Below are 26,939 nucleotides of genomic sequence, written 5' to 3' on the forward strand. Positions count from 1 at the left end.
GCTGGGCGTGCCCAGCCGGCTCATGTGTCACGCGATTCCGTCACCGCCTCGCCTTTCCCCGCCCGCTGCCCCCGCCATCACCGCACACGTTCCCGCGGAGGTTGTGGGGCGGCGGTGGTGGTGCCGTACGTAGTGAGGTGAAGTGTGTGTGCTGTCCCACAGGAGACAAGTTGTCTTCTTTCCGCCAGGCTTTGATGAACGTTACCACAGGATAATGGATATCACTGCAGGTGATAATGGCTCAATATGTGCATGGACACCAGTGACAAGTGGCATCCCTCAGGGGTCCATACTGGGACCAGTACTCTTTAATATCTTCATCAACAACATACTGGGATTGGAGTACTTAGAATACTGTGTGCAGTTCTGGTGTGCTCAACATAAAACGGACATGGAACTGTTGGAACAAGTCCAGAGGAGGGCCACGAGGATGATCAGGGGACTGGAGCACCTCCCGTATGAAGACAGGCTGAGAAAGTTGGGGCTGTTCAGCCTGGAGAAGAGAAGGCTGCGTGGAGACCTCATAGGAGCCTTCCAGTGTCTGAAGGGGGCCTGAAGGGATGCCGTGGAGGGACTCATTAGGGACTGTAGTGATAGCACAAGGGGTAATGGGTTCAAACTTAAACAGGGGAAGTTTAGATTGGATATAAGGAGGAAGCTCTTTACTGTGAGGGTGGTGAGGCACTGGCACAGGTTGCCTAAAGAAGAGGTAAATACTCCATCCCTGGCAGTGTTCAAGGCCAGGTGGGACAGAGCCTTGGGTGACATGGTTTAGTGTGAGGTGTTTCTGCCTATGGCAGGTGGGTTGGAACTAGATGATCTTAATGTCCTTTCCAACCTTAACTATTCTATGATTCTGTGATTGAGTGCACTGTCAGCAAGTTTGCAGCTGACACGAAGCCAAATGGTGCAGTTGGCACACCTGAGGGATGGGAAGCTAACATGGACCTGTTGGAGAGGGTCCAGAGAAGGGACACAAAAATAACCAGAGAAATGGAGTATCTCTCCTATGAGGAAAGGCTGAAAGAGTTGGAGTTGTTCAACTTGGAAAAGAGAAGGCTCTGGGGAGATCTTATTGCAGCCTTTCAGTTCTTAAAAAGGGTCTACAAGAAAAATGGGGAAAGAATTTTTAGCAGGGCCTGTTGTGATAGGATAAGGGGTGATGGTTTTAAACTAAAAGACAGGAGATTCAGGCTGGATGTGAGGAAAAAAATATTTATGATGAGGGTGATAAAATACTGGCACAGGATGCCCAGAGAGGTGGTGGATGCATCATCTGTGGAGAGACATTCAAGGTCAGGCTGGAAGTGGTTCTAGGCAGCCTAGTGTAGCAGGAGGTGTCCCTGCTCATGGCAGGGGGGTTGGAACTAGATGACCTCTGAAGGTCTCTTCCAACTCAAACTATTCTGTGATTCTATGATAAATCGGCTTTACTCGGCAAGGCCGCGAAGATCCGTCCCTGTCGAGGCAGCGGGGCGGAGGAGAGTCGGAGCGCTGAAGCCCTCCCGCGGCCGCAGCCTCGCAGGTTTCCCTAGCAGGGGAAAGCCCGCCCTTCTGAGCGGGGCTGGCCGAGGTCTCCTGCACCCACACCGTCCGAGCCTCCCCTCGCTTACCGGGTCCCCTCAGTGCCGGGCAGGGCGGGGCGTGGGGACGTAACGGCCAGGGGGCGTGCCACAGCAAGGGTGACGGGCAGGCACCAAGGGGTGGGGCTTGTATGGGTCCTTCCAACGTAGAGGAAGTGCGCGCAACAGCGCGATGAGGTCAGACGTCGCAGGCCGGGGCGGGTTGACGGCGGCGCGGGGCGGTGAAGGAGGAGGTGGCGGTGGTGGGCCGAGGTGGCCGCTGGGGCCATGGCGCACCGTTACTTCCTGCTGGCACCGGGCAGCTGCCGGCGTAGGGGCCTGCCCGGGGTCCTGTTGCAGCAGTTGCTCTGCGGGAGGGGTCTCCGGGGGGCAAGGCCCTGTCTGGCGCAGGTGAGGTGCAGAGCACGGGCCCAGTCGGCCCCTCCTCCTCCCGTTAGCCGTAAACGAGGGATAGGGGGATGAGGGAGGGCCTCGGTTGCCGTGGTGATGAGCGGGGCGGCCCCGCCGCTGTCCAGGATCGTGGGGTGGGGGTTAGCGCTCTGCTGCCCGTGGCTGAGGGTTGTTCGCTTCTCCCCGCGGCTTTCCCTAGCTCTCCTTCACCTCCTACCTGCTCACACTTGCCCTTCTGGGCGGCGGGTAGCGAGGGCCTGTGGCTGGGCGTGAGTGCCGCGCCTCGTGGGTCGGAAGCGGCACTCGGGCGTCGTGCGGGGGTATCCGCATAGCCGGCCGGAGGACAGCCGTTGTTGAAAGAGGGTGAGTCGGCAGCCGTGAGCTGCTGCTGTACGTTGCCGGTATCGCTGGGCTGCCAGCTGGTGTTGAGGTGATGTGGCCTACCTGGCTTCCACCTTCTCAGTACGTCCATTTGTGGCGATTAGCGGTAGGTGGGTTTGGGACTACCCGCACCCACCGTCTGTGCTGTGGGCTGTCGATTCGTTTGGGAGTTTGGGTTGTCAGTGAGTGCAAGGGCAATGTGCTGGAAAAGAGAAGGCAAACGGCCGGTTGTTGGCGGTGCCCGGTGAAATAGCGGTGTGGATTTGAATTAACCTACTGTTCTAATATTAACTGATAAATTGTGGTGGCTGGGTATTCATTCTTAGTAAAATGGTTTAGACTGCCATCTGTTATAAGATTGTCCTGGGTTCAGCTGTAACAGTTATTTTTCTCCTTCCTAGTAGCTGGTGCAGTGCTGTGGTTTTGACTCAGTCTAAGAACAATGTTGATAACACACTGATGCTTTTAGTTGTTGCTAAGTAATGCTTATCCCGACCAAGGACTTTTGAGTCTCTCATTCTCTGCCAGTGAGGAGTGGCACAAGAAGCCAGGAGGAAGCAGAGACAGGACACCTGACCCAAACTACCCAAAGGGGTATTCCATACCACAGCATGTCATGCCCACTATATAAACTGGGGGGAGTTACCCTGAAGGCCCAGATTGCTGCTGGGGTCAGACTGGGTGTTGGTCGGCAGGTGGTGAGCTCTTGTAATGTTCATCACTTACGTTTATTGTTTTCCTTTTCCCTTTTTAGTTTTATGTTCTCTCCCCTTGTTGTTTCCATTATTAGTAGTAGTAATAACAGTAGTGGTTTTGTATTATACTTTAGTTACCAGACTGTTCTTATCCTAACCTGTGGGATTTATGTTTCTTTGATTCTCTTTCCCATCTCTCCTGGAGTTGGGGGGAGGGAGGAAAGAGGGGAGTGAGAAAATGGCTTCATGGCTTGAAGTTACTGGCTCAGCTTAAAGCACAACGAAGATGTGTATTACCCTTGTTGTCAACCCAGTATCAGAGGACTGACAGGCCTATGCTACTGCCTGAGAAAAGGGAGGTACATAATTCCTGCATCTTTCCATGGCGTCTTGGGCAAGTTTCTGCATTTTTCTATATCTTACAGTGGCAAACAGTTGCACCTTTGTACATATGAAAGCTATCACTAGGATAGTGGTAATTGTAGGATGAATGCCCATAAGGATGTTAGTAACTTAGTCCTAAGTATGAATATATGTTTTGGTTTCAGAGTTGTATTTGTGGTTTTGTTTTGTCAGAGATTTTTATTGCAAGAGTAAATAAACCAGTTAGCAATATTGCTAATCTGTCAATACGTTAATTCTCAGTTGCATCAATAAAATGTAATGAGTTCTTATTTGGAATGGAACATAAGACCTATGAAGGGAACCTTGTTTTCATCCCAGCATCTGCGTGTGTGTACAGGGAGCAAAACAAGGAGCTTCATTTTCATAAAAGCCTTTTTAACATCATCTTACTTAAAGTAACTTGCATTAAGTTAGATTTCTTTACCAGCTTTCTGTCCCTACTCCCCAACATGCTCTTATGTATTTTGGTGACTATTAGATAATTAAGAATTTTTGGTTTAATTTTATTTTGCTTGGCTTGGAACTTGTTTATGGATAAAGCTGTAAACTCATAATTTTATAGAATTGATGAATTCTTGGTCTTTTGCTCATGTAGCTAAACAAGTGGGTTTTCTGGTCTAGCTTTGTGTAGCCTCAGTTTTAAAAAAATGGATTACAGTTACAAAATTTTTGTAAATTCAGTAGTTCTGATTGTTTAAAATTATCTATATTATTCAGTATTGGAATTGTGGAGAAGGCACTTTTCTGCAGTTACAGATCTTGGGTTTATATTTCACTCTGGAGTAGTAGTATTTTGTGGGTTATTTTGTACTTTGCTTATCTTGATCTTAATAGAAAGAAGTCTTAACTTTTAGGAAGATGTCCCAAGGTTTGCCTGAGAAAAGATATTAGATAGGGGTTGGGGTTTTTTTGCTTTATATGCTGTGATAGTTCTTCCACCTCTGACTGAGAGAAGGTGGGCAGAGTTTCCTGGTAGATAGTTTGAAACAGCATCAAGTCAAAATGTGCTTTGCTTGCTTTCCCTCTGCTTAGGCAGTGGGTCTGCCTAGCTAAGCTTGCTGTGGAATCCCCATTGCCAGCAGTCCAGGAGACGTCCTGTGTCAGGATCACTATGATCAGTTTTCATGCTGATGTTTTATGGAGGTTTTTGTTTGGTTTTGACTCTAAACAACCAAAACCTAAGCAGTTATTACCACCATAACATAGTTCTAACAACTTTGTCATTTGTGGAGTGCTGTGGTGAAAGGAAACTGCATGTTTCTCTAGACCAACTCACCTAGATCTGTCAGTAGCATAAAACAACTCTAAACCACTGACCTCTCTGCGTGTTAACTTTGCAGGTGACTATGCATTTATTAATGGAATTTAGAATCTGTAGAGACAATCCAGCAATAAACCAGTTTGATTATTCAGGTGTGTCCCAAAGCTTTATCTGCTTACCCTTCTCTCTCTCCTTCCCCCTTCACTCTCTGATTAAACTATAACTGATTTCTGTAATAAACCCATGATGGTGTAGCTGAGCTAGGCACTTGGATTTGGCTTACTTAAACTTTTCTTTTAAATGTGAGCACTTGCTTTATTTTAGTTGGAGTAAATGTTTCTAAATACTCCTGTCTCTTTACAAATAAAAAGTAATCTGAGCTTGTAGAATAATGAACTCCCTAATTTTTTGATGCTGTAGGAGACCAGTGACATAGAAGAGAAGCCAGTATTACTGCATGTGTGTTTGAGTTTCATCTGTTGCTCCAACATTCCCTACCTGTTCGTATTTTAACTGCAGATGGGTTGGTTTGTGGCAAGTACATTTTATTGCCCACACAGATGCATCCTACTTGTCTTACAGCTTCTTCTAGGAGCACAGATGCCGTTGCTCATGGTAGAGGTCATAGTGTATTCGACCTAGTAGCTATTGTCTTGATTAGCTGCTGTCCAGACTATCTGCAGTGCACATGCTTTTCATGATCAGTAAACTATCCTCTTGGACTTTATGTGTTAGACCTTATGCAGACATGCAGTGGCACAAAGCAATGACTTTATCAAGCAGCCTAATAATTAGCTCTAATAAATAGGTCTCTAATAGCTCTAATAAATAAGTCTGCAGCAAAAGCAAGCAACAAGGACGTTTTGGTATTCCTCTTGGTTCCAGCAGGTGGAACTAGATGGCTGCTTGGAATAAGTCTAATGTATTTTATCATTTAATAAGGGATGAAAGGGGAAGCTCTCAGACAGAAGGCTTCAGGAGAGCTAGCATTCAATTAATGACATGTCAGCATTCGTAGAGTTCTCTCAGCATAATACTTGTAGTTTACATAAACCTCAAGTACATAAAGATACATAAACATGTAGTTTAGTATCCTACAAGTTTAACATGCAGAAATAAGTTTTGTCTCCAAACATTGTAAGTTGAATTAACAAAATTGCAATGGTGATGCTAACATTGAGCTTTCCTTCACAGATATAGTCCTAGAGGTGTTAGTCCTAGATAGACATTTGTTGTCTTATGTGCTTACCTTGAGTCATGTTTCCAGGACCTGCTGTTTTCTGGGTTTGAGTTGATTGGTGTTTTTAACTGTTTCTCTGGCTTTTAAGGTAAATAGGTTCTAACCAAAAAGAACATACATAAATAGAGTGCCTCTATGGGGCAGCAGTGAAGGGGGTAGGTTGGGATTTTTAGCTAAAACCTGTCCTTCTTGAAGAAAGAGGGTTTGATTTTTCTGTAATAAAACTACGGTTTACTCTGTTTTTAAATATTCAGTTACAATAACAAAATTTTTCTGAAGAATTAGTAATTTAAATATTTGTATTTCCTTCATTGCACTTAAATGGTGAATAACAGTAAGCATCAGTTTTATAACAGGGTGCCAATAGTCTTGGTTTTGTTTTGGTTTTATAACTGGATCTTTTCCTGGGTAGGTGTTTAGGCTTGCTTTTTGAACTGTTGTTACAACTCATGCTTGTACAATCACAGTTAGTGTTGCACTTAAGTGTCATTCAGCAGGTATTATGAAATGCTTCACACACGGTCAGTATGTAGGTATTTAATGTTCATAGTTTTTAGTGTTTCCTACTTAATTTTTCTCTTTAAATAATGTTTGTATGTATGAAACTCTCTGTTCTTAACAAATAGAATAAAAATTTCCTTGCTATAGAAATTATTTATTTGATTGACTTTTCCTTTTCCATTGTTGTCTTACGCTCTGGTCCATAGCAGTTACTGTGAAGTCTGTTGTAAAGTTCCTCTTGTAACAGTGATACTGAGTTGCTGCAGCTCAGGACGGCTAGAGAGTTTGAAGATTTTCATGGCACCTTCTTGTTGATTTATATTCATTTCTCATATTTCAGCTCTGTGAAAAAGTTACCACTGGAGTTACTACTGACAGAAGTACTGTCTTGGCAAGTGTAATTGCTGCTTGCAGAAGGCTTTTCTCTCAGCCTCCCAAAGGTGATTATAACTTTGATCAGTGAACTGAAGCAGACTGCATTCCTTGCTGAAACACTGCACTTGTGTGCTATATAGGTTTATTGTCTGTGGGGAAGTAAGTTCTCGTACTAACCAGCCATTAATCTTGGGCTGGAACATTGATTCATGGCAGTTTTAGGAGCTATTAAAGCATGACTACTGTCTGCTCAATTTCATGCTATGTAATGCAGTTTTCTGTTGAACTTAGCTTGTCTATCTCTGGTTTGAAGGATAGCTTTACTTTAGGTCATTAAATACATTTCATATTTTCTTGTCAGGAGCAGCAGATTTGCTTATGGAAACCTGGTAGAGCTCTTCAATAAAAAGACAAAAACAAAACCATTTTTGCAGTCTGTATGTTGCTAGCTGCTTTGCTGTTTTGTACAGTCAGCTTGTGACTACTGAAGTGTAATTGTAAACTAAAAACCAGTTATGAGCTTTTGAACTCTTTCTTAATAGGATTTGAAAAATATTTTCCTGGTGGAAAGAAGTCTAATGGAGCTAAAGGTACAACTGGCGAAACAAAAGGTACAAAAATCAGCTTCGTTTCAGTTGTTTTTGTGGAGTGTGTATTCATTAGATTTTAGCATAACTGTGAGTTTGGGGTTTTTGTTTATTTTCTGTGTAGATGTTCCTCTACCAGATTAGTTTAAAAGTGCAAAAAAGAAAATATATTTTTAATGTTATTTTGCTTTCGTATCATGTATGTCTTCTGGAATATTTTGTTTTCTGTTATGCTTCTGTTGGAATGCTGTCCTTAAATTCTTGTTTCACTGTTTCCTGTTAGTTGACATTAGTAATGCATTCAGAGATTCTCTATGTGTATAGTTCTCAGCTTTCCCTGGAGCAGCCTAAACTACCCATTTTTTTTGTATAGAAATAAACCAGAATTGTAATTCTGGGTGAAGATCCAGAATCAGCTCTATAGCCAGGACCAACCATGCAGCCTGCTGCTTGAAAGAGGAGTTAGTAGCAGCAGTGCTAGAAGGAGCCCTATCTTTACGAAGAGGGTGAATCTGTAAATTATAACTAATAACAGCTACTCCGTTTTATCAGAAATCTATATAATACATCTTTCAAAGAGAAGGAGAGGCAGCAACCCTGTGAGTCTCTTATGAGAGCAGTAATAGGAACAGTAGTTTTCCTCCCACTAGGCCTTGAATGGTAAAATCTAGTGTCATGCCTGGATTTCCAATTACCAAGCTCTTGAAAGAGCTAAGAGTGGAAAGAGTGTGTGTTAGTGTTGTGCTCCATCTTGCCTCGAGTATGTTGACATAACATTATGCTACAGAGTGCAGATACCTTGTAAACTGGATGAGTAGAAGAATTAAGATGAATTCCTCTGCTGTAGTTGGCTGTCACTGTGCTCTGCTTGTCTCTATGGTATTAAAAAAGGATGACAGCCTGTGATACTGATTAAACCCTGAGCTTTAAGGGGACTATAGAGTGGCTGGAGGGGTAAATTATGTGAGATGTTACTAGATCTTGTCATGAAAAACAAACTACAAAGCAAATTACAGCAACCCACCTGCACCCCCCAAACCAATGCAAAGCCCCACCAAATCTTTCACCCCCAACAAAGCACTTAGAATAATCTTGCATGTCGTGGACTAGTGCAATGGAAGTAAGTTTCATGCTGTCTCTGTAAGAGGCTCCTTTTTTATATTTGTGGCACTTTTCAGTTCTTTGTGCCCAAGTGTCATCAGTTAGACAAGTATCTCACTACCTTCTGATCATAACTAGGACATATATAGTCCATTAACTGGCAGAGAGACATCTCTGGTTTTTAAATTTTTTTCTCATTATTACAGCATTGCAAACTAGTTAATTTTTGGTTTTGGAATAACTTTAATTTTAAGACTAATAAAAATAGTGTGAAATTGGTATAAGAAATTTTGTTTGGTTTGTTATGTTTTATTTTTGTTAGAAGCAAAGCAGGCCAGTGCCCGACAGCCCAGTGGGACTAGTAGTGGAGGAGGTGGCAGTGGTGGAAAAAAAGGTGGCAAGAAAGAAGAAACTAGCTGGTGGACCAGATTACAGAAGGTCTTGCCTTTAAAATATATTTTTGTGGTACTAACTTTCTTATCCCTGTGAAACAACCTTGCATGTTTTTTGCTTTTTTTAGGGTCATATTCTGATAGCCTAAATCTTCCTTAGTCTCCTATGTTTAGTACTTTGTAGTAACTGGCTCTAGGTGGCTCCCCAGTCAATGTCTTTCATAAATAACAGTTTTGTATATTCCTTCAGAGGTATCTAATTCTGTTTCAGGAATGTTAATGGAGTTTTAAGCCGTATCAGTGTGGTTGGTAGTAGCCAGAATTGTTATAATGGAGCCTTAGGACTATAAAAGCTTTGTATTTTGTTTCAGAATGTCAATTTGTAAAACTTGCTGACCATACCACCTTAGTTAAACAAAGTTTACTGTTAGCCATTCTGACCATAATGTAATACTTACGTAAGTTTCTTTTTGAAATTTGCATTTATTATCATCAGCTGTACCACAAAGATGCTTGGTGTGCATGATTATTTTTCCTCCTTCCTGGGTTTTTCTTGGGTTTTTTTTCCTTATTTTTGTTAGTCTGGCGTGTAGTCCTGGAGGGCAGGAAGATTTGGTTAGAATGGAGAGAGAAAAGTCCTAGATGGCAAAAGGTTTTTAAAGTAGTTCATAGATCAAAACTGTCCAGTTACTATTTGTAAAACACTGAAAGATTTTCTACTAATGCTGCAATTTCTCAGTTATATCTGATGTTACTGAAGTGTGTTTGTACAGTTTTGTTTGGCATTCTCTGTGGTCATCTTGAGGGCAGGGGAGAGGAGCCAGAAATAGGTACTAGAACCTCATGTACTTACTGTAGTACAGAGCCTAAAACATTATTTATTTTTTTTTTTCCTCCATTTCCTAGGGTGACATTCCATGGGATGTCAGGGAGTTTCGGATGTACGTAGTAGGAAGTTCTTTTTTCTGGACAATGGTGGTGTATTACTTCTTCTTCAGGGTCCCTGGGAGAGAAATCACGTGGAAAGACTTTGTCAATAACTACCTTTCTAAAGGACTGGTAAGTTGTGAGGGGAATCAAAAAGAAAAATCAGTGTGCTGAAGATGCACATTTCTGCCTCCTTGCTTATGCTTGTATTCATGTGTCTGTGAAGGTTCAAGGGTAACTTTTGAGGGAGAAATGGATTAGCTTTCATTGTAATCAGTTCCTTGATCTGATGTTCTGGATGTCTGTGAATATTTGTATCACTTCAAGAGAGGAGAGGGGATGAGCACCTCAGGGCGGAACTTCTTTGTTGGATAGATCATGTAGATGCTAGTTTGAAGAGGCAGTGTAACCTGGGGTATAGTTTTATACTCCAGGTAAGCTGGCCTAATGGCTTGAGCAGACATGCCAGCTGCCTTCAGAAGAAACTTACGCCTAACCTTAAGCACTTCCATGAGCCCACCTCCCTGAATTAAAACAAAATAAATGCTTGTTTCATGCCTTCAATGAGTTCCTCAGGGATTCTGAGGAGCAGCAGTGTGAACTGAAAGGTGGGGGAGGAGAATGGAAGAATCCTTTCAAAGACAGTACATTGGCATAACGGTGTTGTAAAATAGCCTCCTTTCTTTGTTTTCTCCTCTTATTTCTTTCCTTCTTACCTGGAGCCACTACTGGAGCAGTCAATTTTATCATCAGTGTCCTCTCTCTGTAGAACTTGGCAGCTTTCCACACTTGGAGTTATAGATTAGTGATGTCCTAAGTTCAGGAGAGTGTTTTACACAGGCCTTTTCCTCTTCAGGAGCCACTAGTTCTTGGGTCTGTTAAGTCCCACTTTGTAGCTGTGCCTGCAGGTTAGGAAAACCCTGACTTGCTTCCTCCTGTGGGTTTCACACGTGGTATTTTGTGTTAACAGCATGCTTCCTACTCTTCCATTCCTTAGATAAAATGCCAAACAGATTGTTTCTTACCTTTCTTCGTCTTAATGATCTGTGCAGAACTGCTCTGTATGCTTCTGTTCTGCCTAGGCTGTGTCTTGCAGTCATATTCTTAACTGACAATTATGTGTATGTCTTGTGGAGAAAACCTTACTGATTATATTTGTCATGGTGCAGTAAGACACTAGCTCAATAAAAAGGTAGTTTAGCTGTTACAATGAAGCCTGAAGCCTTGTTGCAGAAAAACATTATGAAAGTGAGTTGTTACACAAAACCAAGTCTCTTGGGGTCTTTTTAAGATGCAGTCTGGATATTCAGATAAGCTAAATATGTGACTAGCAAGTACTGTTGGACACCATAGTGGCGACAAGTTAGTGGAGAGAAGACATCAGCAGTACTAGGTTAGGGCCAAAACAAAGATGTTCAGATACTTTTGCATGAGGTCAGGCTAAATCTGTGTGGCTTCTTAGCTTTACTTCAGTTCTACCAGAAATGGCCACACGTAGTGAGTTCAGGGAAACAGCGTTACTAGCCTGTGTATGATTCAGGCTCAACTTGTAGAACCATTGCTAGATTTAAATTCTTTAAAGCTGTTGAAACCACTTATTTTTTTATGGAAAGAGGAAGGAAAAATGGGGAGAAACTTCAGTTGCTTTCTGAAGAGACCTTGTCAAATTCAGGAAAATAACCGTTTGAGGAGACTTCCATGAAGCTTTTGGTTTTATGATTTTTTTGGGGTTTTTTGGTAGTATGTGTCTGCAAACCTACAGCTTAATTCCTGTCTGTTATCTCAGCTAAATTTTTCTTTATCTAATTGATGTTACTATGTTTAATGTGCTAGCACAGGAAGTAGTTTGTTTAAGGAAAACAATTGAAAAAGCACAGTTATGTTTTCCTTCATTCTGTTCAGTTTGGTTTATTTTGGAAGCTGCTACAAGAATTTGGGGTTGTGTTCTATTGCTTTTGGTGTTTAACCATTGAAATAGTTAAGTATTTTTTAACTATTTCGCTGTATCTGTGATCTGAGCTGAGATGTGCAATGGGTTTTTTCCATGAAAATGCTATGAAGTCATCCTTTTAATCTAAGTTCTAATGTGCTGATATTCTGTGCTTACCAGTTGTGTATATGGTGCCTCATGCCATTCCTAATGGCAAACTATAGATTGTGTAATCATCTTGATCTACAACAATTAATTTTATTGTCCTTCCTTGAAAACAGAGCAACTATATATGTATTTGGTATATGGAGCTCTTAGCTGTGATGGGCATGCAGTGACTGTATACTCACCAGGTTTCCTCTTTCCTTCTACAGGTGGACAGACTTGAAGTTGTGAACAAACGCTTCGTTAGAGTGATCTTTGTTTCAGGAAAGTCTCCTCATGAATGGGTAAACACTTTTAGTACATATACATGAGACATTAGAAACAAAAAAAAGAAATTTTATTTTTTTTTTTTTTAGGTAAATTTGATGTAGAAAACTTAGTCTGGAGTATTAATAATCTCTTAATCTAAAACATTTTGTGCCTTACTGTTACATTATCCTACATTGTGTTTTCCACTTTACTGTACCAGTTGTTTTGTCACAATTATCTTAAAACTGACAGGGAGTGCCTTTCCAGCATCATCTTTTGATACAAATACTCAAACAGGACGAGTGAGAACTACTGAAGGTTCTGTATTTTTAACTGCTGGTTTCAGTCGCTCAAGAAAATCCCAGACTTCTGAATCTTTTCTGTTTCAGACTGATTTTAGCCGGTTATTAGAGAAAACAAAGAGAAATGTTTAACTTTGCTTCCATCTGACTATAGTCTTTAAAAGTAAGCTGAGAGCTCTCATTCTGAAGAAAATTACTTGTTGGTGGGGACCTATTTCGATAAAATCAAAACATAGAAGAAGCATTGAATAAGCTTTATCTGGTTATTTCTTCCTAGGTGGTGGAGTATGTTTTAACTGATTTTCTGGAGCAAGGTCTGCAAGTCCCTTTGGGATAAAGTGAAATTTGCAGCAGTTACTTCATCAGTGGGTTTCAGAGTGACTTATTTATACACCTACTCTTTAGCCCAAATACCACCAGTTGCCTTAGTTTCTCAATCAGTTACTACTTAGGACTCCTCTTTTTTATTCCATTAGGGCAAGTAGGGGCAAGTCAGGCAGGTCATGGTGCAAAAGGGGAGATTTTAATGAAAAAACAAATCTCAGCACTGTTTGAAAGTTCTGTCTGGGGTTTGCTGTCTTTTGTAAAGACAACTAACTGAAAGCTAATACAGACTTCAAAAGCAGAGAACTGCCTTTCTTCATGTAAGTTTCATGGCTGCTATGTTTGTTGGTTCAGTGCTCTCTATTATTCTGACACCATAGCTCCCTTTTCAAGATCTGTTTACGTACATTTCCTTCTGTTTGTTCCTGGAGAAAACACCAGGATTCAGTCTCTTTAAAGTGCCCCAAAACTATTGGGTGTATGATCTCTGTAGGAGCAACGATAGGTACAGTTTGGTTGTATTCAGGTTGGTAGGCCTTAGGTTTGTAATGTGCATCTTGCATCAGTTGCACACTTTATGAGGCAACTTAAACTTGGCCTGAATCTGTTCTGAGAATGCTTGTGTATGTGTTAGAAGACGTTTGCTTGTAGTGAAACTGAAATAAGATAGGGCACTTTGTGGTGATCTCTGCTTTTTTTTATAGCAGTACGTCTGGTTTAATATTGGTAGTGTGGACACTTTTGAACGGAATCTTGAAGCCGTGCAGCAAGATCTGGGAATAGAAGTGGAGAACAGATTGCCTGTAGTCTACTCAACAGAGAGTGATGGGTAAGAAGTTGCTTTAAAAGAGCCTCTGATAAAAAAATGTGTTTACAGTAGCAAAATAGATTTGTAATACATGCACTGTATGCTTCACTAGGTGGCAGTGTTATTAGAATAACAATCATCTTGGGTTTATTTTTGAATGTTAACTGTAAGAGGAGCTGTTCAGTAGTTTGTCTATGTAGAAATCCATATCCTCTTACCCTAAGTATAGTTTCTTATTACATAAATGTTTGTTTACAATTAGTTCCTCCTCCATTTAAGCTCTCCCTCCAGGTGACTTGCAGCAGAGCAGGAGTCAGCCAGGAACGTCCGTAGAGCTCCAGAGATGGCACTTATGCAGACTTTTGAACAGACAAAAATATGTCATAGAACTGCAGTATATTGACTGAGATGTAACACAATTTCTGCCCTTAACTTCAGCAGAAGTCAAATCCTGTGGCAAGAAATTGGTGATTAAGTAAATCACACTAAAGCTGCCTGTTAGTTCTGCCTCAGAAATGCCACAGGAACCAGGAAATGGGAAAGCACGCCAGCTGCATGATCAAAGTACTGCTGGTCCCTGCTGCATCAGAATCTGCTGAATACCACAGGATAGAGAAAAATCCTTTTCCTGTTCATCCCAGAATTGTGGGATATCAGTAAAGCCTGGTAATCCTGTGCTCGCTTGTGGTAGTGCTTCTTTTCAACATTCTCGTTTTGCAGAGTATTGACAGCACCTCTTGTGAGCTGTTCTTTGAAGGTCTTACCATAGAAAAATCTGTGGAGTGCTCAGATAATCTGATAATGAGGAGTGTGTTAATACTAGGGTTTTCTTGGCTTGTGCAGAGCTGTGCTAAAAAGCTGAAGGACAGACAGTGAAGGATAATGGGCAATGAGTAATGGAAAAAAAAATCCCTAAGAAAAAAAACCCTATGGCCTTGGAGGAGGGAAATAGAAACATTGAAAGAAGAAAACATAAAAATTGAGATAGACCTAAGGGAGGAAGTGTGAGTATGTATTTTGGAGAGAGGTTTCTGCTTGAAGTTGTAGCATACACCAATTATATTTATATACTACCTAATGGAACTTCCTTTGAAAATATAACCATTTGCATGTTAAGCCCTAGGAATATACCTTTGAAGGACACAGAAAATGAGCTACTTCTGTTTACTAGGTAACGCAGCTTTCTTCTAAGGCTCATCAGTGTCACATGGTGTACTTGGTTTAAAAGCAAACAAAAATTAAGAAAACTTTTTTTTTTCCTCATGCTTATTTTGTAGAGTGAGCAACCTGCAAAATGTAAATGATCCAAGTTAATAGTGTTAGTCCTGAATTTGTTTGCTTATGATAGAACCAGCATTTGTACGTTATATGCAGCAATGGATTTTTGTAATATATGTGGTTCTCTGCTTTCTTTGTTTTTTCTCCACAGGTCATTTCTCCTGAGTTTGCTGCCTACAATTCTGATTATTGGCTCTTTATTGTACACATTAAGAAGAGGTCCTGCAGGCTTAGGTCGAACAGGACGGGGAATGGGTGGACTTTTCAGTGTGGGTGAAACCACGGCAAAGGTCCTTAAGGATGAAATAGATGTTAAATTCAAAGATGTAGCTGGCTGTGAGGAGGCCAAATTAGAGATCATGGAGTTTGTTAACTTTCTGAAAAATCCCAAACAATATGAGGATCTGGGAGCAAAAATTCCAAAGGTAAGGGAATGATGACTTAGCAAATAAAAACTTTATTCTTTTGTTAGTCCTCAGCATTCTAAATTGTACAGGAATGTTTACATATGCAATGCTTTCCAGCTTCTTTCTTCGCACAGTCGAGGTCGGGGGGGAAAGGGCATTAACTCCAACAGTATAACTGCGATGCCAGATGATTTGCCTCGTGGAACACTTTATCTGTTCACATGGGTCAGAAATGATACATAGCTTGCATGTGTACCTTAATTCTTGTATATAATTGTGCTAGAATTGCATTTTGGCTATGCTGTCATTGGAGCCCACCTGATGATGTATCTTTGGATTTTTTTTAGTGTGTTGGCCAAAGAAAACACTCTTCCTGTAAATCTAAGACAGCATGACAATGGTGTATGGTTTCTTGTTTTGTTTTGGGTTGTTGTTTTTTTTTAACCTTTTGCTGTTTAAATGAGAGAATAACCTTCAGTTTGTTGTCTTGCAAAACTTTTACTGTGGTGGAAGAAGAGCCAGTGGACCGAACATAATAATATATAAATCTTTGACATAAGCTATTTTATAGGCTAGTATTGTATTTTCTTTGTTAGGAAAATATACCTGTTTCTCTTACAGGGGGCAATTCTGACAGGTCCTCCAGGTACTGGGAAAACACTGCTAGCTAAAGCTACAGCTGGAGAAGCTAATGTACCATTTATCACAGTCAATGGCTCGGAGTTCTTAGAGATGTTTGTTGGTGTGGGTCCAGCTCGAGTAAGTCTTTGGCCTTGTTCTTTTGTTTCAGTATTAGTTGTTAAAAGGATGTTGTCAAATCTGGGAGGCAAACAGTTTCATACCAGCTGAAGTTCTTTCATCTGTGCAGCTTACTTAAAAGTGGTACCAGATGCTTGTGTAAGTACAAAAGTCATACATGCACCTTTCATAAAAGTAACTAATGCAGTTCAGTAACTGCTTGCAGACCATCAGGACCTGAAGTGTTCACCTCTTTAGAGGAATGTAAGAAAACAGAATTCTCCATGCTCTGCTCTGAAGTAAATTTACTAGCTGGGTCAGAAGTATGCAGCTCACGTGATTACTGCTATGAGAATGTCTCCTTCTGCTCTAAATCTTCTTGTTTCTTTGAAGAACTGTATTCTCTTTGTAGTTCCAGACTCCTAGATACAAGTAGTTGTCTGGACACACAAATGGGCTTCTAGTTGAAACAGGAGTCTGAGGGTCACAAACATTAGGTTGCTTTCTGGAGGGCAGGTGATTCATGTAACTAAAAATCTGTCTAACATTTTTTTGTGTTCTTTTCCCTTAACTCTCTTAAAGTAGCTCATTAAAAAGATACAAAGGTGTATAAATGAGTTACTGATAATATTTTACAAATCAGGTGGGTAACACACAAAAAAACCTTTCCTCCTAATGTCCAAACTTATACTCTATTTCCAGCAGCTCACACCTTTACCAAACTCCAACCATCTTGTCTTGAGCCTTAAAAAGTATACTGCCAGGTGATATGCTTTTGGAAAGCTTAACATTTGTCTGTCTTAAATTTTGTGAACAGACTGAAGGAAGCAAACTTGTGGGTTTTACTCATGTTTAAAAGCTAACTCTGCTAGCATGAAGTGGAAATTATTTGGGGTCTTGATTTGAATTTGAAAGGGAATGGCTTTTACCAGATACATAATGTACTTTTATGTCCTGTGAAGATTCGCAGGAAAAAACTCACTTTGACCAAGTTTTTTAAAGCCCTGAAAAACTGAAGTTTTCACGTGTGTTAGAGGTTAGCAGATAAACTGTCTGAGATTTGGTCCTTAGTTTGTCACAGCGGTGAATGCATGAGCCTCTTGCAAGTGTAGGTCTCTTTTGATGGTGTTGTAGTTTAAGTCCAGCTGGTAACTCAGAACCACACAGCTGCTTGTTCACTTCCCCTCTTCTTTCCTCTGAGGAGAAAGAGAATGTAAATCCCAAGGGTTGAGATAAGAAGCTGAACCCAGGACAGGTGGTGTCTTGCTGGAGTTCTTCCAGTAGCATAGGTGGGAAAAGATAGGAGATGCCAGGTGATTTTGGGTCTTCTGAAAAGAAAAAGGGAAGGGGAGTAGACACAAAGCTTGGAACTGAGAATGGGAGCTGCTCAGAAAGTTAAACGCAGAAGTTAGTTGGGAGTGGAGGCTTCAGTGAGGATGCAGAGAAGGTCTGGAATTGTATAAGGAAACTGGCAAAAGGAGCTGCCTGGACTGAGAAAGTGGCTGGAGGCCAGAAGGTATGGAGATAGTGATTGTGTATGTAAGATGAGTGAGACTTGGACAAAGGGAGGCATGCAGTGTGAAAGGGGCTTTACAGAGAAACAGTAAGAAAAGGAAGTGATCCATATCATATAATACCAGGTTAGAATGGACCTCAGAGATAATCTGGGGCAGCCTTTCTTGGCAAAAGCATGATCTCTAGATACAGTGGCCCAGCACCCTGTCCATCTGAATCTTAAGTGCCCTCTGGGAAAGTAAGAATAATAAGAATACTCAAACTATGTTGTCGTTAGCTGTCAGTACATACCTAAAATGCCCAGAGCAAAGTGACTTAACCTCTTTTTGCTGGTCTATGCAGATGATTATCAGCTTTTACTACCCAGTGAAATCTGTTGACATAACAGTCTCTGCTTTGACTATGAATAGAGGTTTCTACGCAGTCCATAATTTCTGATGCCTCTAGAAAACAACATGAGAGACTTTTAGTTTCATTTCCAATGAAATTAGAAAACAAGGCAGTGATGCTAAATTGATTATTTGTAAATTGGGATTTGCTAGAATTAAAATTGCTTACACAGCCTTGGTTCCTTGTGGGAAAAAATAGTGGTGTAATTCTGGACCTCTGTCTCTTTCCAATCAAAAAATAGTTCACTTTGAGCATGACGCTTTTTCCTTGTTCATAGTGTTCCTTCTGCTTTATTCATTGTATTGTTCTTGAACTCTGTTAACAAATCAGAGTGACTTTCTGCAGTACAGAATACTGTTCAAAATGTGCATCTCTTCACACCCCTGTACATTTTTTGTCATCAGAGAAGCCTTCTCTAATTGCACCTCTGACGTATGAAGTAGTAAAGCCCTGAACTGCATGTAATTCTTCACAGGTCAAAATACTTCCATCAGTTTTCAGTTCCTGTTTGCTCCAGTTCAATCCATTAGGTATAGATCTGTTGACTTGCTGAACTAGCTTCAATGAGGTTCTTCTGATACATTTGCAAGCAGAGTAACATCATAGTGTTGCATCTTAAAGCCAATCACATTGGGCTGTAACTACCAGAACAGAATTGGATAGGTAACATCTTACTTAAAATCTGAAAGTCTAAAAAAAACTTTGTCTGTTTCCTGTTGTCTTGGCCATTTTTTCCAGACTTTTAGAAGTTAATTTAACTTTCAAATAAATCTTTGGAGGTGAATTCAGTTTATCTAGCCCATGTAATAGACAGGATGGCTAAGAGTAAATATTTATAATAGCATATTGTTAGAGTACAATGGTAAGTGCTTTTAAGTAAGCCTTAAGCTCACTGTAGGAGCTACATCACCCTATTCTAACTGCAGAAAAGCTTAAAACATTTTTATTTCCTTGCTGTGAAAGACAGCTGTGTGGTAGCATGCCCCTTCACATTCCCGTTCTGATGCTAATATTGTGTGTTTAAAAAAAGCTTAAAAGAGAAATCTTGCTTTAAATCCTTCAAGTTTGAAGGCCTTTAGAGCTGAAGTTGAAGATATATTTCAGTTATTCAGGAAAACCTGTTATCTCTTACGGCCGTTAAGTTGGTTAATGTTCTTAATGTATGGATTAAGACAGAATTTGTCAACCTGCAGGCCTCCACCCTAAGTGATTATTGCTCAGCAGCAACTACAGTATAGCTTACGATTGCCTTGAGAGCTGGCTGGGGCCTTTGGGACACTTATTAACAACCATACACAATTATAGTGATACTGTTATTGATTTACCTGTTGCCCTCCTACCCACCACAACTCTGAACAGTTACAAACCAATCTGATACATACTCTGTTCTCCTGTTAAGGTTAGAGACTTATTTGCTCTTGCTCGTAAAAATGCTCCCTGCATTCTCTTCATTGATGAAATAGATGCAGTAGGAAGGAAAAGAGGAAGGGGCAACTTTGGAGGACAAAGTGAACAAGAGAACACACTTAATCAGCTTCTAGTAGAAATGGATGGTAAGTATTCAATGTCATATGTTATGACAACAAGGATAAGGGAAAGAACTAATAAGCTTATTTAGACCTGTTAGCCAGGATTTGGTTTCTAGCTTAAATCTAAATTGAGTGTTTCCTTGCTTCCTAAATGAAAAATGGTGATTCAGTTTGCTGCAGCCTGATGTTTTGCTAAAATTTGTTAGAAAAAAGAACCACCACTCTGCATCTGCTCTGTGTCATAGTTGAATAGGCAAAAAAAATTCTTTGCATGAGACCAGTCTGTCTGTAAAAAAAAAAAAAAAAAAAAAAAAAAAAAAAAAAAAAATGCAGCTAGCCATGCTGGTTCTGCAACTTCCTGAGCAGTTAATCTGGTATTGCATTTTGAAGATACAGCAGGATTTGATAGAGTACCTCACAAAGCAGAGACCAAGGCCATTTGTTGCTTGTTATGAAAAGCAGGACAATCCTGTAATAAATGGAAGTATTTTCAGCTTTAAGGTCATTTATTTAAAGTGCCAATTCTTACATGGCCCTGTAAACCAGACAGTCTTTCTATATTTTGAATGGAAATCATATTTACACATATTTTCTGTTTATTACATTTCTTCAACAGGATTTAATACAACCACAAATGTAGTAATTTTGGCAGGTACTAACAGGCCAGATATTTTAGATCCTGCTCTGATGAGACCAGGACGCTTCGACAGGCAGATTTACATTGGTAAGTTTTGTGTGCATCGCTGTATAATTCTGCATTTGTAGAATACCAGTGCAGCTATTTACATAAGTAACTTCCTTGCACATGTTCAATTAGAATATATATATGTGAAAATTAAAAGCATATTTCTTTCATCTTAAAGGACCCCCAGATATAAAAGGAAGAGCATCTATTTTCAAAGTTCACCTCAGACCACTGAAATTAGACACAGTCTTAAACAAAGATAATCTAGCAAGAAAGCTTGCATCACTAACACCTGGTTTTTCTGGTAAGTCACTCCTAATGTCACTGTTGTCCACTTGTTATATAAGCTGTAGATATTTGATTTCCCTGCTACTTCTGATTTTCTTGTACCTGATCTTCTGGATGGTGCTCTATTTTATTGCATTTACTGATACAGCATGAAATTCTCTTTGCCTGTTCTAGCAAGTAGGCGATTTCTGAGCACCTGGTGACATACCAAATGGCAGTTTCTTCTGTCTTCAGCAAACGCAATCCAGAGATTTCTCATTGCTACCACCTGTGCATGTATTCTTTTAGTATGTCGCAGTCTTTGAACACTACTAGAGAAAAGATAGGGTTTGTGTGCTTATTCTGTAGGGCAGTTTCTGTTTCTGGATGTAAAAACTCTTCTCCCTGATAGGATACATCAAACAAGTACTTCACTGTAGCTTTCTATATCTCTTAAGGAGTTATATTATGAGTAATGTATTATTTCAGAGTGCATTACCTTCAAGCTCTGAAAGTTGAAAAAGAGAATCTGGAGAAAATTTATTCTAGAAAAGATTATCTTTATGCTAGACTGAGAGAAAATTATTGAAAATGATGTGTAATTCATACCTTCTCTGCTTTCAGGTGCTGATATTGCTAATGTTTGTAATGAAGCTGCTTTAATTGCTGCAAGGCACCTCTCAGATGCTATAAACCAAAAGCATTTTGAGCAGGCAATTGAAAGAGTTATTGGAGGTAGGTGGATCGCATTGATAGTTTTCCTTTTTTGTATGCATACAGAAAGCCACACTTTGAATCTTTCTCCTGCTCATGGTTGTATTGTTTTATCTCTCCTAAACACACCTGAGATTTAGAAAAGGAGTATCCTGTTTATATTACTGACTTCTGTAGTGGAGAAAGGGTATGGAGAGAAATTTCAGCAGGATGCTTTTCTAATCTTCAAAATGGCAAGAGGGGTAGTAGGGATTTAGTAATGGTTTTAACTCCTGTTAGCCTGAAATAGTTAAGAAAACTCTTTGATTTTTTGAAGAAAAATATTTAAAGTTTGAATATTCTTAGAAGCTTATAGTTTGAATCTTGAAAATCTAATGAAGGACAAAGTTACAGTAAAACCTGGAAGAGAAATTTCACCAGTTTGCAAGTTCTGGGGTTTTTTAACTTTATCAGTAGATTATATACATGGCATCTACGTGTTGCTCATGATGTCTCTAAATGAGAGATCCCTAAATGTGGTAAGGGATTTCCACGGAGAAAGGTGTGTCTGAAACTACTAATCACATTTATTTTCTGAAGGTTTGGAAAAGAAAACTCAAGTACTACAACCAGAGGAGAAAAAGACAGTAGCATATCATGAGGCGGGGCATGCAGTTGCAGGGTGGTTTCTGGAGCATGCTGACCCACTCTTGAAGGTAAAGGAAACTAATTGGAACTAGTATTGTAACAGTAGCATGGACAGCATCTTTTCTTTAATGTTGAGAGGGTACTAAAATATGTAATCTTGCAAAAGACAGTGTGTGTAGATTTTGCAGTACTTTGGGTTACTTCTTGTAGCTTTCTTAACTGTTTTCTGACTTGGCTGCTACAGGGTTTGTAGTATAAATGTCCTTGGAAAATTAAAGGGAGCTCATCTTCCCATGAGTCCACCTGCCTTGATAGCTGCTTTTTCTGTGAGGTGTTTAGTACAGATCAATTTAAATTACAGATTAATTTAAATTAATCTTACCAGGTTATGCAGGTAGACGCCTCTTCAGGAATGTAACTATAAAAATTAACATATAGAGGCTGATTTTAGTTCTAATTTGCTTTTTGAATGCACAGTTTGACAAATTGAAGGTAAAGGAAAAAGCACCCCAATCTCACAAATTTGCTTCAGTGTTTGTAGTTTGGCTCAGCTGTGTTCTTAATCTCATTGACTTTCAAGCTTAAAATTAATCTTGTACAATTTCCTTCTGGAAGGAAGGACGTTAGTAAATGTGGAAACTCCTCCAGTGAGGGAGAAATGCTCCAAATGTTTGTTACAGAATGCTTAAAAGCCCAATGCATAACTCTAAAAGAATTGTGGATTTTTCATTAAAAGATTTTAGAAATACCATACAGTCTTTGGAAAAGATATGACAGTGGTCTTGCGTTTCTTTTCTGGATATTCTAGTAGTTGTTATTCCAATTTAGAGCTAGTCAGGGCTTTTAAGAATAAATCACAATGAGGGCAAAACTGTAAATGGAAATAATGTCAGAATTAAACTTCAAGGGTGGTGAGTATGGTGTAGGCTGTGGTATAAAAAATTAAGTCAAACCAAAGAATGCCTTATGGTTGTTAACACTATTTAGTCCTAGCATTCTGTTAATTTTGATCGTAGGTATCTATTATCCCACGTGGCAAAGGACTGGGTTATGCTCAGTATTTACCCAAAGAGCAGTATCTTTATACCAAAGAGCAGCTACTTGACAGAATGTGCATGACTCTTGGAGGCCGGGTGTCTGAGCAAATCTTCTTTGGAAGAATTACAACTGGTGCCCAAGATGACTTGAAGAAGGTGACCCAGAGTGCATATGCTCAGGTATGTGCTTCAGTGAGGTTTTTCTCCTTAGAGTTTTCTTTATCTACTACCTAACACTAATATTTTTAAATTATTCAATTTGATCAGGTATGTCCCTCAAAAAACATTATATGAATGAACATTATATTCTTGTTATATAGAGATGCTGATGACTCGAGTATTTTATTACAGTCTTACAACAGAAGTCTATGAATTAGACTTTGATTACTGTCCTACATGTGCCCACGGGAACTTATATGCCGCAGTTGGATTCAAGTACATGTGGCAATTGTGTATTGTTAAAATGGAATTTGGTGCGCAGATTGGATCATCTGATCCTACTTTTACAATTGCTCAGCTTGGATTCACATGTGTGACTGAGTTCAGAGAACCTTGTATTTAAGCACTGCTGTCAAATAAGGCTGCTGAAATGGAGACATCAGTTTGTGTCACATTTAACTAGCATAGATGAGTAATTTGAAATCCTATCAGTGTAATGACTCACTTGTGTGTAGCTGTGTGCCACACGTGTTACTCCATTTCCTGCATCAGCACAGAAGATTTCATTTTATAATACTCGCAAGGTGAGCAAAGGGACATTTTAGAGTACATTTCTGTTCCCCAGTGCAACACCCCAAACTACACCTACTTCCTGGGCTCTGGTGTGCTTCTTGTTGCCTCAGTCTAGGAAGTAAATGTGTAATGAAATCCTATTAATGTTCATTTTACGGCATTCAGTCACTGAAGCAGTGACTCTTGTTTGATTTTAAATTTTAAAATGTTTAAGTATAGACTTCTGCTCGTGTTAACCAGATCTGTTGTCTCCAGAGAGAACAAGGGGATGAAAGTATTGAACTTTGCTTAAGGAAGCAGGTTAAGATGCTTGGTTCTAATGCTGAGATCTCCTTGAATTCTGAATATCCTTCATCATACCTATATTGATATTTCAAGACCAAGCAGAGAAGTGCCACTTTAGTAACCATCAAATTGATAGTAACCATAGAGTGAATACTAGGTAGCAGTTTGAACTTATTTCTGCCTCCACTAGAGTAAAATGCAACTTAAAAATATCTATATTTGGCAATCAGAAGAGTCTATATTCAGTAATGAGTCAAGATAGGAATAACTTTCACATTTGTAGGGGAGTGTCTTGGGATAAAGTATGGCATATGATTTTTGCATATGATAGGACAAAATCTTGAAGACCTGCTACTTTAATACATGTGGGTGAGTGGAATAGACTTGGAAGCATTGGAACTGGAAAAACACGTATTTCTGGTACAAGAAAAGAGTTTTACTGCTTAATGAAGTCTGAAATGTTTTTCTGTAATTGTAGTATTTAGAAAGATGTACTATGTACATCATGAAACCACCTTTAAATGGTGGTATTTATGTCCTTAAGTTGAATCGTTAAAAATAAGTGAAAGTCAACTAAGGTACTTTAGCTTAGGTAGACTTTTCAGGAGAGAGTTGACTTTAAAGGAAAAAACTGGGTCATAGTAAAATGACTTCTTTCTTTCGGTTTTATTTACCATATTTTACATCAACATACCCTAAAATCGTGTTCTCTCTCTGTCATTTGACTTTTTTCTTTTTTTCTTCAGATTGTTCAGTTTGGCATGAATGAAAAAGTGGGGCAGATTTCCTTTGACCTCCCTCGCCAAGGAGACATGGTATTAGAGAAACCTTATAGTGAGGCAACTGCCAGATTGATAGACGAAGAAGTGCGGTCACTAATTAATATTGCATATGACAGAACACTAAATCTTCTGACTGAGAAAAAAGCCGAAGTGGAGAAGGTGAGCATTGCAGTATTTCTAGCTGCCAAGTTCCAGCTGTTAAGCCAGAAGCTGAATTTAATAGGTTAAAAATAGCAATTGTGTAAAACCTATTCAGTGTAATCTTGAGAAGTTGCAAGACTTAAATAACTAAATATAAATTTCCTTTCATGTTGGAACACCTCTGAGGTTCTCATGAATGTGATTTAACATCACTTCCCTTGCATGGCAAATACTCATTTGGCAATCTGGAGGGAAGAGTCTGTCTATCAAAGTAGACTTTAGTAGATATACTAGTCTAGTATGAAATTTTAAAACTCCAAACACAAAATACCAGGATTCCAATTCATTGGGCTACAACAAGCTCTCTAAGAAGGGAAGTACATATAACTTCCTTTTTCTGAGTTCCTTTTGAAGGTGAAATAGAAAGCATCTTTCTACCATCTTCCTTCCCTACCCCCAGCTGCTTGTGATCTGCCTCCCTGCAGCTGAGATTGCCCTTGTGCATATTCTTCTCCACGCCAGAAAGCCTGATACAGCAAAAAGATAATTTTCCAGGATAGGCATCTGATAGGCTTACTGACAAGAAGACAAGTTTGTTTGGATTCTGTCAATAGTGGTGTAGTACATCAGCATCCCAAAAAAGATCCCTGAATATGGTTTGTACTGAACAATGTGCTTGCTGACGCAAAAAGGTTACAAACTACACTTGTACCGTATTGTACACACTGGTATTTTATGGTGCTCTTTAGCTTGTAACAGAACAGCAGCCCTATTGAACCATCTGGTTTGACAGGAAGGGAGTGCTTGTTTTCATCTATAGCTTAATGTCTTGCATCAGGAGCCTTTTGGCAGCAGCGAAAGGCCACTGCTCTGAAACAATAACAGCAACTGTGTCCCATAGGCACTTTGTCAGATCTTGAAAGTAGGATTAAAAAAAAAAAGTTATTTTTTTGCTACCTAAATGCTCACAGGGGACCAAAAAAAAAAAAAAAAATCATTAAGTGAACTCTGAGCAACCTGGGGTTTTCTGTCAAAATTAATCAGTGCTGAATGTGGGCCCAAACTGTCTTAAACTCTCTAAAGAAGAGTGTCGTACATGTGTGACACAACTTACTGCTGTTCCAGGTTGCCCTACGACTACTGGAGAAGGAAGTACTTGATAAAAGCGATATGTTAGACTTGCTTGGGCCAAGACCGTTTGCAGAAAAGTCTACTTACGAAGAATTTGTTGAAGGCACAGGAAGTCTGGATGAGGATACCTCGCTACCAGAAGGCCTTAAAGACTGGAACAAAGAGCGTGAGAAAGAGAAAGAGGAGACAGCAGATGAACGGGTTGCTAGGCAGATCAAAGGAGGGATGCCATTTTAACTGCAAGGTGTGTGGTGATGTTGACTTACACTCTGGAACAGAAACAGGCTCGCCTAGTCTATACTTAAAAAGAAAAAAGTATTTATTCAACCAAACTGTATTAGGGATGGGTGGAAGAGTGATCTCTTGTGATGAGATAAGGATATTCTGCTCCCAATTTCCATATGTGATATCATCAGTTCACTGGTAGAAGATGATCATCTTTCATGTGTCAGCTGAAGAACCATACGTTGGATTAGAGCTGCAGTGGAATGCCAGAACTGAGCCTCTCCATCTTTGAAGCAGTTCAGATTCATGCACAAACTCTGTGGCACTGGTCTCTTCTGTTTTAAAATGTATGTAAGCTTACAGAAATTAATTTTTTCTTTGATTATGCATCTAAAGTATACTTGAATGTGACCTGTTTCCGAAACAAAGAATCATACAAATGCATTGTTGAATGCTTAGCCAAAAGTCTGGTCTTACAAAGTACAAGCTTTGCAAAACTATCAGCTCTTTTATCTGACCATTTTCCCCTCCCACCTTTCACTTTGATTTTAGAAAGAGTTTGTCTACAGAGAACTGCCATGTAAGTTGACAAGGAAACTGGAAGCCCACTTAAATACCTTAAAATGTACTCATAGTTCAGTGTCTTTATATGAAGTCTGAAGCTCAGTTGGCTCCTGCAGTTTTATTAGTCAGTTTTTTACAGAGTTCTGTAAGATATTGAATATATGAATGTGTTGTGTAAATACAGTTTGAATCAATAAAATCAGTACTTTTCTGAACAAAGCTTGTGTTTTTGTGTTGTTTTTTTGTTGTTTGGTTGGTTGGTTTTTTGCTGGTTTC

At 39.8% G+C, this 26,939-nt stretch overlaps 1 protein-coding gene across 6 annotated transcripts; it reads left to right on the top strand.

Moving 5' to 3' along the window:
• The first annotated feature begins 206 nt into the window (after positions 1–206).
• On the top strand, positions 207–26,876 carry AFG3L2 (AFG3 like matrix AAA peptidase subunit 2). Of its 6 annotated transcripts, none has more exons than XM_080611000.1 (17): positions 1,703–1,973; positions 6,797–6,896; positions 7,374–7,442; positions 8,842–8,957; positions 9,818–9,970; positions 12,143–12,217; positions 13,513–13,637; positions 15,046–15,319; positions 15,923–16,060; positions 19,344–19,497; positions 20,090–20,197; positions 20,337–20,462; positions 21,050–21,160; positions 21,719–21,834; positions 22,783–22,983; positions 24,567–24,761; positions 25,869–26,876. In XM_080611000.1, exons 1-17 carry the CDS (start codon positions 1,851–1,853, stop codon positions 26,109–26,111), a joined length of 2,427 nt encoding a protein of 808 aa, XP_080467126.1. In that variant the 5' UTR covers positions 1,703–1,850; the 3' UTR covers positions 26,112–26,876. The 6 variants fall into 6 exon arrangements, with proteins under 6 accessions (XP_080467130.1, XP_080467128.1, XP_080467126.1 ...); XM_080611001.1 differs by having other exon boundaries at positions 13,516–13,637; XM_080611004.1 differs by lacking the exons at positions 1,703–1,973; positions 8,842–8,957 and adding an exon at positions 207–230.
• The last annotated feature ends 63 nt before the right edge of the window (positions 26,877–26,939 follow it).

Source organism: Psittacula echo (assembly GCF_963264785.1).
Source record: "Psittacula echo genome assembly, chromosome: 2".
NCBI classification, from domain to species: Eukaryota; Metazoa; Chordata; class Aves; order Psittaciformes; family Psittacidae; genus Psittacula; species Psittacula echo.